This window comes from Toxorhynchites rutilus, chromosome 2 (genome assembly GCF_029784135.1).
Source record: "Toxorhynchites rutilus septentrionalis strain SRP chromosome 2, ASM2978413v1, whole genome shotgun sequence".
NCBI classification, from domain to species: domain Eukaryota; kingdom Metazoa; phylum Arthropoda; class Insecta; order Diptera; family Culicidae; genus Toxorhynchites; species Toxorhynchites rutilus.
Window position 1 is genome coordinate 295,861,000 of NC_073745.1, and position 13,246 is coordinate 295,874,245.

Genomic DNA, 13,246 nt, shown 5'->3' on the forward strand with positions numbered 1-13,246 from the left:
AAAAGCTCGTTCGATACGCGAAACATATTTGTTTGTTCGCTTCATTTTTCGCCGGATTCTTTTGGGGATACTGTTTTAACCTATAATCAGCAAAGAAGACGTCTTCGTACTGGAGGTAAGTGTGTTTTATATAAATTGTGATGAGATAAACTAATCGGAGATGTTTTCAGCTGTTCCATGCATTCGCTTCTTGGATCTTCCAAAACGTTCCGTTTCAATGGTTTCACACGAAATTCCAAATTTATACATTCACTTCTTGCGAAAGTGCAAAATATTTATTTGCAATCACTTCAGAAGATGATCCGGGATGGAGGAAATGTTTTTCTCGTTTTCCAGAAACGCCAATTTGGTCCCTTAAGTGGCCCCACTACGGCTGAACACTCCAAACTGAGACCAATGAAAGCGTCGCGATGATTCATGATGGATGCTTCAATGAAAGACAAAAAAATCAGCAGTGTTCATCTTTCATCATATTATCAAATTGCGGGAACGACACTGCTTCGATATAACCTCTCCACACATTTGTTCATCGTTTTTTGCGTTTTTTTATAATACAGGTGCGATAATTTCACTGTTTTTAATTTTAAAATGATTAAGTAAACTGTTGTTTCATCCCCTGGAAACATATTTTGAGACAGTTCTTTTGTTACAATTTAAAAAAATTCAAAAATGTTCGAATTTATATGAGTTCAATCGATGGTTTATTACAATTTTTTGCTTTTTTTCTTTGCCTACCACTACTTGAACAAAGCAGGGAGGAGACTACCTTCTATTCTACGTACTTTGCTCAAAGTGATTAAATCCGCCCTCTTCTCCTTCACAAGAGAAAACAATTCTGAAGCTCGTTTCTTGTGTAGCCTGCTTTCAGTCATGATGTGGATCTTTTCTTTTTCAGTCTTAGCTGTTTTTACTCTCTCCTTCAGTTCCAGACATTTGGAGCAGTTCTGCCGTCAGATCTCGGTGACCCGAACCCAACGTTGAAGCTTGCGTTGAAATTTATTCTGAACCAATCGGGTTACTTCGGTAGTCGTCTGACAATGACTTTTTGATCTGGAATTGCAGCACCCCCTAGCGGATATGGAGATGGCGCACAGTGGTCCCTCAGAAATTCTAGGTGGCATTAAATAGAAATATGAACAACAATGATCGAATGAATGGTCTAGTTTTGCTCTATAACCTTCAATGCAACTAGTATCACATATGGCAACAGTGTCCGTGACGATTTCCGTTGCGATACCGACGTGGCAACGTAGTGTTTGATGCAGCGAACCAGTGTAGCGATAAACACGCATGTTTTTCAAATTTTGCATAAGTGCTACATATACGTTAAAAAATAATGTGATGGTGTCCTGGATAGAAAATTTTATGCTGATTTCGATTTTGTATTCCGTTTTTAGTTTAAAAATTTTTGAAGCTGTGAAATGAGTGTTCGAAGCTAAGTTCATTTTTTACAATGAATTTATACAAAAGTAGACCTACAAAAAACTCTCCAAATACCTCCAAAGTTTGTTATAACAAAATGTCTTCCTTAAGGTCCCCTCTACACTTTCCCTTTATGACTTCTGGCCACTTCTGACCTCTTTGCGGAAAAATGCCATAAATATGTTGATACCCCACACGTGTTTTTCGAATTTTTCTAAATTATATCCCCTCCGCCTGCACCCCCTTTTGGGTTTTGAAAAAAAAGAATATTGAAAACGTTTTCAGGAAGTTTGAAAACATATATTTAGACACCCCACACGTATTTTTTTCCGAAAATTTCAAATTTTACCCTCTCGCCCAGCCCTTGCTTTAGAGTTCATAAACAAAATGACTCAAAAATAGATTCCGCACCTTCGAAAACCCCCGTACACCAAATTTCCAGACATCTTCATTCATTTTTCTATTTGATGCCACCTAGAATTTCTGAGGAACCATTGTGTGGGGAGTTTTGAAACTCACTGGCGAACGGATTTGGCCGGCTTTACAACAAATCTCGATTTTCAAACGCGTGTTTCATAGGGAATTGATCAACTTCTCATTGTCAATAAGTGGAACAATGTATGTAAGGTATAAAAAACCGAAAAAATGAATTTCTAAAATTTGAGGAGTTGGCCGGTTTTGGAACTAGACGACACAATTGTATTTTTTCAAAAGAAAACATGAAAAAGTTGTTGTTGGACTCTTCCTCTGCAAAAATTCCCATCTTCCAATGTATGGATGTCTTGTTCATTATTGTACGCGATATTTATATTTTTTTCCAAATTAAAAAAAAAATTGAGATAATTGACTCTAATTTTCGAAATATTTTTTCCGGTGCATTTTTTGTTTTAAATTTGTTTGATACGTTTACTAAAAATTTAACAATTCCCTAAATTTTACTGTTTGATCAAAATGTTGTAGGTCTTATAGTTTTTGAGTTAGAATTTTTTGTAAAAAATCAAAGATAAAATTTAGGTCCTTTTCAAAAAGTCGTCTAGTTTTTTTAGTTTTTAGTTTTTTTTTCAAGTATGCAAAGTTACTCAATGGCCGATATTGTTACTGTGAAAATAATTAATTACATAAATACTAACCGGGAGTCTCCCCGACGCTGAGCGACCGGATGGAATAGGTATCATCATTCGTCAGATTACTACAGGAAACGGCCTGGGACCCGTATCCACTCGAGGTGGACGAGCTCATGCTGGGCGTTCCGGCGGCAATATTTTGGCTTCTCAACATTCCACCGGTGTTTCCCCCTCCGGTGGGGAATTTGTTCTTCCCAGCCCCCGCTGCTGCAGACCCATATTTGCCACCCAAATCCTGGTGCGGCCGCTTGTCGATGTCTATGAACGATTCCACCGTGTACGAAGACTTCATCTTGGACAGATTGGGCTTCTTCGATGGTTCGTAGAAGTCGTAGTCTGCGTACTCGGGTTCACTGAATCGATCCTCACCCTCCTCTTCGTAGCATATCTGCTTGATGAGGGGTTCCTCGTGCAGGGTGGTCATTCGCTGGGCGAGTTTACTCGCCGCAGGTGATGCTGTTGGAAACATGGGAAACAAAATGATTAGCCAAAAATTGGTGTCTGAGTCTGAGTGGCGGTAGAAATGTAACAGAAAACAATTACAAACGAAAAAAAAGTACAACATCAATCTACGATACAACAATGATGGACACGCTCTCTACGTACGCTTAGTTGGCTGTAATCGCAGGGAGTTCAAGTTTATGTTAAGATTTAGGAATGTGGGTCGAGCTGCATTCCGTGAAAGTGTGAGTGGAATAGAGAGAAAAGAGAAAGAAAGAATACAAGATGATGGGCGTATCATTATTCATAAGGATCGAGTCTTGGAACATCAATATTCATTGTATATTTCCTGTCTCTTTCATGATTAGTTAAATGTGTGTAGGCTGTAAATATGTGCACGTATATATCATTGGATATGATTTGTCATACTGATCGTTTTACTGGATTCACATTTGGTGTTAGACTAGTTGTTTCTCATAAGCACCTAGACACAGGGACGAACTAGTTGTCTCTACGAAGTGTCTCAGCTAAACCGGGACTTACCTACGCCGTAGGAAGAGTTACTGGAATCATCGCCATTAGAGCTGCCACCAGTCTTCGACTTTTGCCGATTCGTTGTCGTTTCTCGGGTGCCTTGTGCTGGAAGCAATCACGAAAGTGAGTGAAACTCGATTTGAGGAAAATAAGAGTGACAAACATTTACCTGCATTCAATCCCATTTTCAAATCAGCGAATGACTCCGATCGGCCAATGTTTAGCAGGGATTCTAGCGAAGCATCGAAGAATCTCATCTGCAAAATATTGCGATAAAACGATAAATGAACAACACACATCGTACTGTCGTTTGATTCGTCTAATTGAATGTTTGAATGAACTTATCGAACTAATTGATCCTCTCTCAAAGCTAAGTAAAAAATCAGGTATTTCGACCACGACACATGTTTTCATCCATCCGTAAGAGAAACGATTAGCGCAAACAGAAGCAAAGCGTACAAATGAGAGTCCACAGAAGTGAAATAACCAAAAATCGCAGAACGCAATCGAAGTGATGTGAATTGAAGAGAAAGTGTGAGTTCTTGGTAAGCAACATCTACTATACTTACGGTCATCGACGTGGTGAGGCCGGTATGCTCCCGGGTATCTCTAACGACCTTTGGTTTTGAGCGTGATTGGTTTTAATAGTATTTTTTTGGGAGGATGGTGATTTTTGAATTTGATTTTTGTTTGTCAATTTGTTTTTTGGATTGTTTTTAGCAGCGTGCAGATAATGTATAAATAGAGAGATAAATTTTCAAAGTGTTAAAGCATATGCACATAACAACGAAGAAATAGAGCGATGTCAATATCTGATCGAGGACGAACGGAGATGAGGGTTATTGATTTTGTTTGGCGGGGAGGGGATAAAACGTAGATGCAAACGCAAGAGATCCTAATGGAAAACTGTGCCGTTCTCAGAGGAAGAGGAAAAGCATTGTCACACAGGGTGAATGGTTGGCGACAGACGGGGAAATAACATGACAACAATTATTTAAAGAAGAAAAAAAAGGAATCCGTTCAATAGCACGAAATATACAGTGAGCGGCGAAAGAAGGGATTATCTATAAGTTCCGAGTGAGCGCACAGGAACAGTGAGGATTGATATAAAAAAGGAGAATAAAAAAGAACTGTCACCGATGAAGGTTTTTGCTTGGCTTTCAAAAGCGGGTAGTCTCGACCGACGGCGGCTACGATGACGCGGTTATACGCGAGTGGAAGACAGGAGATGACGGACATGAATGGGTGTGGGAAATGATACTGTACCTGGGAGAAGTTTGGCACGCTAGCCGTCTTCCGCATTGACAACGCCGGTCCTCGGACCTGCTCTAATTCCTTAACGGCCACACTTTGGCGTAAACGGTCGAGTGTAAGAATACTCTCCACAGCTGACACTCCTTTGGTATATTTTTCTGTGAAAAAAAATCGATTGATTCGAATTAGATAAATTGATGAAAAGTAGGAGAAATCAGGGTGAAACCGCCAACCTCTAATTTTTCCAATTAAAAGCTGCAAATTTTTCGATGCCCCCTGTACCATTTATTGCCATTTTTGTTTCGAGCTCCCTATAACTGCTGACAGTGATTGACCCTTTCACTGAATAACTCACTTTCTTTTGTTTAAATTTTATCTTGCAGAAGTTATTTCCCCCAGTGTCATTAGTTTGTTGTTACATGCTACGAATCGGCTAGCTAGAAGTGTAGTCAGATTATATTTTAATTCTAACACTGCTATCCCTTGCGTTTTCCTACTCAACTTAATTTTTGACATGTCTCCCCTCACCAATGTATGCTGTTCAGAGCAGAATCAATTATATCTCGCTGGTGCCAAAAATATGTTTTAGTGGAATAAATGCAAACAAAAACAACGAACTTCATTAGTGTCTTTTCGCTGCTTTCTAGAAATTACCAGAAAGAATTAATTTTACTCGAATTTGTATGTCGTAAACAAAATTGATTTCCGCGTGTCAAGCAGTACGCATTGCTGTCAAAACAAAACTGATTAGCAAATAGGGAACAGTCTGTGAAAAATTTCGGTAGTGGAATTTAAGCGTGAGAAGGTATAGTGTCGGAGAAAACATAAAGACCACTGCTCAACCAAAAAAAGAAAGTGACAAAACTTTGAGAAAAAAATAATCCAATCCATTTATAATAATTTATTTCCATTGTTCGAAGAAACATATGACATCTTTGGTTAAAACAATAGCCATTCATTAGAAAATGCGTTTTAAGCATACTTAACAACTAAAATGACGCAACAAAATTCAGAACCATTTCCTCGTTTCGGCTGTTTCGGGTTTTGAAGAAAATTTATTGTTTCTCGGTGGTCTGTAAACAAGAGGTATGTAAGGTTTTTATCCTAGAATTTTAGTTGCAGTCAACGAAAAATGGGTCGCACGTAAAATTGCACGGAAAAACACAGCGGACGGTCATCCGCAAAATGTCCAAGGCAGGCAGCAGCCAACGCGAAATCGCAGAGTACTTGGGACGATCCAAAACTTTCGTGTTTAATGCCTTCCACGACCGTAAAAAATCCGGAACGACTGGACGACCAAGGAAAACGACCGCGAAGGATGACTCTGCCATAAAACGAGCCTCTAAGAAAGATCCCTTCAAGGCCTCGAAAATGATCCGGGACGAACTGAGCTTATCTGTGAGTTCTCGGACAGTTCAGCGGCGGCTGGTAGAACAGGGTCTAGGGTGGGAGAAAAGCCCCCGGAAGGTCCCGATGCTGACGCCGAAGCATCTGAAGTTCGCGTCTTTGATTTGGTCGGTCCGGAGAAGAAAAAGCAGAGGCGAAATATGGTGTGATCGGATGAGACGAACGTAAACCTCATCGGCTCTGACGGAAAAACCTGGGTCTATCGCCCAATAGGCTGTGCATACATGCCGCAGTATACCACGAAGACATTTAAGCAAGGAGTAGGGGACATTAGGTTTGGGGGTGCTACTCCTTATACGGGGTTGGCTCCCTGTACTGGGAGTTCATGGATCAGTACTTGTACGCCCGAATCCAAAAGGAATGTTAAGCTGCCACACGCCGAGTGGGAGATGCCCCTGAAATGGCAATTCATGCAGGATAACGATCCGAAGCACACCGCCAAGACCGTCAAAAAGTGGTTCTAGGATAACAAAGTCGACGTCATGGTGCCAACGCAGTCGCAAGGATGGTCAATCTTTTGGGCCTTATGGCGACTAAATGTTCATATGTTAGGCTGCGGTCTACCAACGTTGACTGTATTGACTGTATTGAAGGATCTGGTCTCTCCCGTAATATTCGTTTTACTTCGCATCCTTGTGGTGATTCCACAGATCCCTTTTTGTTCCACCTCCTTTTTTCCTAGCGGCTTTCAACCGAGTATCGAACGATTTTAATATACTGTGAACAATGTTTGGAAGTAATCCAAGCTTTTTGGTATGTTTTCTTATCGATAGATCCGGATTTTCATTGCGACCGCACGCAATTGCTTTTCGCATCTGCTCTTCTTTCGACGTCATTTTACACTAAGCGCTTTCATTATTAACAAAAGTTATATTTTTAGAAAGAACAGACATACGTTCAGCGCTCTGCAAAATATTTCACTCAATGTTGGTGTACCTAAGTTTTGTCGCGAACAAATACTAAACGATAAAACAAAATGTTAACTCTTCTGTACTCGTGCGCAGAATCATAATTTTTATACTCGCGCACGGGGTCACAGACTGTACGTGTTTCTGTGATTTTGCTATTGTGTATATTTAGGTATTACAGTCAACTCTCCTTTATTCGATGTTCTGTAACTCGATATTTTCTCTAACTCGATGAATTTCATGGCACCTTTGATTTTAAAAGCATTCTTCTTTCCATAACTCGATACCTCCCGAACTCGATGCCTTCATTTTTCCATAGATTTTCACCTCCCAAACTCGATTGATTTTCGCGTACATGTTTTTGTGCGTTATTAACTCTGATTTCAATTGCTCTTGAAAGTGAATACGAAGTGTTCGTGTCATCAAGAAATTCCTTTTCAAGAATGGAAAACCCCGAGCAACGTTGAGCACCATCGAGCAGGTCAAAAAGTATGGATGGAAGGGGTCTGAAGCTGCAAATGAGTTCAGTATTGCACAAAGTACGGTATCAACACAATTCAAGCTAAAGGAAAAATGGAATCGGAATGGATAATTGAATCTAGATCAAAAGCATATAAGGTTGGTCAAAAAGCTGGAGCCCAGGTTCTCTCAGGTTCCAGTCTTCAAAAAGAAGAAGCCATTACCAGTGATATACGAGAACAACATCAAGGCCTGGATGGCCTTAACCCTTTCGCTACGAGCATCGTCTTTAGACGACATCAGGGTGATACTTCACATCGATCATACCGGCGCGATGTGCATACCTTTCGGCACAATGCTCCGTCAGCGGTAGCACTCCGACGGAGCACACGCCGTGGTGAAAGGATTATATTGCAGCGAAATTAAGAGAGATAGAAGTTGGGCATCAAAGAACCAATTGTAGAGTTAGAAGGCTTTGATTTGATTGATAGAACAATCAAGTTTAGTATGATTTTTTAGGATAAAATTAATAATAACATATTAAAAAAATACTACCTTTTAAATTTTCCACTTCCAAAATGTAAAATAACATCCACTAATTCACTCATTTAGATTAGCAACAGAATCGATTTACGTAGCGTACTTTGCAATGTAGAGCCAGTTTTAAGCAACAGAGTCCGAAATAAAAAATGTTGTATAACTCTGTTATCGTTGAAATTCGAACATATGCGTAGAACATGAAATATAATCGTCTATCACCTCCTGAAAGATTCTGGAAAAAAAATTATGTGAGAAAGGCGTTTTCTCACTTTAAGGGAATGAATCGAAAAAATGTTCTGCATCTCGATACCTCCCTAACTCGATGGTCCCCTTGAATATCGAGTTAGGGAGAGTTGACTGTATTTGTATTTATTTAAAGTAAAAAAGATATCATTAAATGAAAAAATTCCAAAAAATATATTTATATATATATATATATATATATATATATATATATATATATATATATATATATATATATATATACAGGTAAACTTCGATATAACGTACCCTCGTTATAACGTACCCTCGATATAACGTACACATGATCGAAGTCCAAAAAAAAATTTTTTTTTTAATTTTTTTTCTGAAAGAACAATAAATTATTTGTATTTTGATACTAAAGCTTGTGTTGTAACATTAATCAATCCCGAAATACTACTGTTTTGTGATTCCGGATTCTAAATGAATCAAACTTCAATCAACTGAACAAAGGGAAACATCATGAGAAAAGTTGGCTTCGTCTTCTTATTGATTTTATTCATCAACCTTACTCAAACAGCAACACAATGAAGTAATATAAGCTACGTTTCAGAGTTCTTTATTATGCTTCGATATAACGTACATTTCGATATAACGTACAATTTTGAAAGCAAAATGTACGTTATATCGAAGTTACCCTGTATTGCACAATTAATTCACATTACTCAGCATTTCAAAAAAAACAATACTTCATTAACACTCGCATTCGCAGTCTTCAAAGGCGAAGCTCCTTCAAAAAATTAGTTTTTATTGATTTTCGAAACCTTTTGTCGGATGTTTCCAACATTTTCAATTGGTCATTTAACAAATAATATGCCTGAAAAAAACATTGTTCAAATTATTCCTAGGGACCATTTGTTTTTTGCTTTATTACAATTTATAGTCGAACGGCTGCATTTGCAAATATCAAATAACTAACAATCAGAAAAAAAAATAAACGGAAACTTAAATGAAGAAATGTTTACTCTTACAACTAATATAAAATACCTTATAACATGATCACGGTAAAAGGTGGAGGTATATTTAATCCATTGTTTTTGTAGGTGACACTATCCTGGACCAGCTGGCGGGTGCCTAAGAACACCTACGCGGGCGACCGGTAGACCGTGGACTACCGTTTGGCCATCTCTGCTATAGAGAACGAATGGAAAATTTCATTCCTACAAAGCTGTTTTTGCGAGGAACTCTTTTGCATTACTGCAAACAAAAGAAGACAGCAGCTGAGACACATCGGGTTCTTGTGGAAATTTACGGAAAGCATGCTCTGCCGGAACCAACATGCAGAGCTTGGTTTCACCGATTCAAAAGTGGTAAATTTGACCTCGAAGATGAGGAGCGCCCCGGTGCACCAAAAAAAATCAAGATGAGGAATTGGAGAAGTTACTTGATGAAGATCCATGCCGGACACAAGAACTTACAGAAATGTTGGGAGTAACACAACTGACCATTTCACATCGTATAAAGCAAGACGGAATGATTAAAAAACAAGGCAAATGGGTCCCATATGAAGATATAAAAGTTAAAAGAGAAAAATGAGCCTAAATAAAAGGTCATGAAAATAATGCAGCAGCACAAGAGCTGACTAGCGAAGGAATATAAAATGGGCATATTAAAAGAACGAAAGGCAATTGCTCTAGCGCATTGTACCGATTAGTTCAGAAACTTTATTCCGTACTCACATGTCAACTCTTCTAGACAGAGATGAGACGAGTTACGAAGAAGTTCATACGTGTTGAGTCAATTAAAAATTCTAATTTCAAACTAACCTTAAAACAAATACCCAGTTGAAAACTATATATCTTTTTAAACTTTCACTTTTTAAATTTTCAAGAGTATACCACATGTTGTATCAATTGTTAATAATTATTTTATTGAATTTTTACGAACAAAATGCTTGAACTAGATTGCGAAGTGCACCACAATCAGTTAAAATGCAAAATTGTAGAGAAATTTTTAATCATAATGTTTCTACCAGAAATTAATATAGGTAACAATATATTATTGCTAAACGAAAATAAGGAATAGGATCCAGCACAAACATGATAGGTTTATAGCCTTTTTATATAGGATCATATAGCATAATAAATATAGAAAATACTAATTGCACTATTAAGCACCCTGTAACAGGCAAACAACCGATAGTACACAAAAATAGGCTAATAAAGGCATGAAACTTATATTCGAATGGTTACACCATTCTCCTAAAGAGGGGAGGTGTAGCATACAGGCTAACTTCAATGCAATTCCTCGCTAAAATCATCGCGACCGAATTCCTCGCTAAAATCATCGCGACCCAATTCCGCATTCTTAAAATCCCAAACAAGCATAACCACTTTTCCGCATACCACATTAACATCCGTGTCTAAGACTTTTCCGCTTTCTTCTCTAGCAACTCTAACCGCTTTAGGCTAGCTCGTAAGATAGTTGGTAAGAGATAATACAGTTCAGTTCAAACCTTACAAGAGTAACGTCGTTATTCCCTAAATCCGAAATCCCTAGTTTGTTGGGCAAACGGGTTGATCTGATCGAGTGAGTGCCAAAAGTAGGAAAGGACAATAACAATGAGTTGTCATTGAATTCTCACCTGCGAACAAATGCTTCAGCGACAGAAAAGAAAAGGTGTCCCGCATCGAATCGTGACTGGTGACGAAAAGTGGATACGATACGACAATCCTAAGCGTAAAAAAACTTGGGTTAAGCCCGGCCAGCCATCAACATCATCCGCAAAACCGAATATGTATGGTTCCAAGCTTATGCTGTGTATCTGGTGGGATTAGCTCGGAGTCATTTATTATGAGCTACTCAAACCAAATGAAACTATCACAGGAGAGCGTTACCGACAACAATTGATGCGTTTGAGCCGAGCCCTGAAGGACAAAATATCGAAATACGCCGATAGACACGACAAGGTGATTCTGCAATTTGACAACGCTCGGCCCCATGTTGCAATTGGTGTCAAAAACAACCTGGAGAACATCAAATGGGAAATCTTACCCCACTCGCCGTATTCACCAGACATCGCTCCTTCAGATAAGCATTTGTTCCGGTCGATGTTTCCTCCTATGATGATACCAAAAAATGTGTCGATGACTGGATTGCCTCAAAAGACCAGTCCTTCTTTCAGCGTGGAATCCGTATGCTACCAGAAAGATGGGACAAGGTTGTAGCTAGCGATGGACAGTACTTTGAATAATCTGTAGCTTCTCTTCTTTTTATAATAAAACGTTGAACTTATCTAAAAAACGGTGGAAACCTATTTGTACTCCCAATATTTTTTTTTTTGCTTGAGCAGTGGTCTTAATGTTTTGTCCGACACTGTATGTTTTTTTGAATAACTTAAGAAAAAAATAAAGCGAAAGAGCCTGGCCGGGTAAGGGATTAAAAAGCGCCCCCAAACCAAATCACCAGCTGTATGGCAAATATTGTATAGAATATTAAATAAGAAATTTTGACGGTTTATTAGAACCCCTATGTGGTTTAACATAGGATCTATAGTGTAAACGCACTTTTTCGTTTATTTCTCCCCATCCTCAAAAGCTTCGAGATAAAAATTTGAAAAAAAAAACTAAATGTGCATCTTACTACGGTGTATCAAGAAAAATCATCGAAAAAAAAATTTCATCAAAAATTTAACTACTAAAAAATATTAAAATTTTGAAATTTAGAGATTCAGTACTACTCTTATTCATATTTAAATGAATTCCTATGGTGTACCATATAAGGACTAACATATATGGTGCTACTGCCAAAATGTTTCATTTAGTACCCTATACAATGTTTTCCATACAGCTGGTGATCTGGTTTGCGGGGACTTTTTACTCCCTTACCCAGCCAGACATTTTAGAAATATAAAAAAAAGGTTTCTTGGTTCCGCGCAATACTGAAAAAAATCACACATATCTAGAAAAGCCGTAGGAACACATTTAAATATGAACTAGAGTAGTACTGAATCTCTAAATCACGAAAAAAAATTTAATATTTTTTTTAGTACTTAAATTTTTGATGAAATTTTTTTCGATAATTTTTTTTGATACATCGTAGTAAGATGCACATTCAGTATTTTATTCAAATTTTTATCTCGAAGCCTTTGAGGATGGCGTGAAATAAACGAAAAAGTACGTTTTACGGTTTAATGAAAATATATTATTTTTTCATTAAAACACCAAAATTTCTTATTTAATATCCTATACAATGTTTGCCATACAGCTGGTGATTTGGTTTGGGAGCACTTTTTACTCCCTTACCCGGCCACGGTTCGGATTTTTTTTAGAAACAAAAATACAGTGAAATCCTTAATTTAGGTCAATTTCTTTGCATTTAAACTGTGTTTAAAAAAGAAAATAAACTGGAAGAAAATTTTATTTGTAATTTTTTTAACTAATAAAATTTATATAAAAATCAACAAAAGATTACTTCAGAAGCTTCTATACTGATTCAGGAAAGGACGGAAAGACGTCAGCATGATGATTTTTAGCAGTCGATCTCACCAAAAAATAGAGAGCTTTGCTAAGATCCGCTTTAAAAATTAAAGACACACCTTCTTTAGGGTTCATTTTGCATTTTCTGGTATCTCAAACAAAATTTTACCATCCAGTCATCATAATAGGAAAGGAAAAAGTTTTGCCACATTTTTCCCATTGTTCATAAAATTTGGAGCAAAAACGCGATGTTTCACTTCGAACGACTGAAGTTCCCAAATCATATTTTGCGGGACTGACTTCGAGAAGCTTATCCAGCATATGCTCAATCAATTGCTTTTTCTGCGCAGGCTTGGTGGGATTCACTTTCTCCCGAAGGAGCACAAAAAGTTGCCTCCCAGTAACCGAAAAAGGTTCATTCTGTTATAAACAAACAATAACATCAATCTTAACTAGATATTTCTTTTCAATACGTTTA

General features: G+C 37.9%; 1 protein-coding gene across 5 annotated transcripts in view; it reads right to left on the bottom strand.

The window, feature by feature from the left end:
* LOC129764492 (kinesin-like protein KIF13A) overlaps positions 1–13,246 on the bottom strand; it is a 94,042-nt gene that overhangs the window by 18,207 nt on the left and 62,589 nt on the right. For 3 of the 5 annotated variants that reach the window (XM_055763611.1, XM_055763610.1, XM_055763607.1), the window contains exons 6-11: positions 4,788–4,933; positions 4,091–4,138; positions 3,691–3,778; positions 3,531–3,626; positions 3,153–3,215; positions 2,553–3,002 (exon numbers count right to left, since the gene is read on the bottom strand). In XM_055763611.1, the coding sequence (XP_055619586.1) occupies positions 2,553–3,002; positions 3,153–3,215; positions 3,531–3,626; positions 3,691–3,778; positions 4,091–4,138; positions 4,788–4,933 (891 nt within the window). The remainder of the gene's footprint in view (positions 1–2,552; positions 3,003–3,152; positions 3,216–3,530; positions 3,627–3,690; positions 3,779–4,090; positions 4,139–4,787; positions 4,934–13,246) is intronic. The other 2 variants (XM_055763612.1, XM_055763613.1) reach the window with 2 other exon arrangements.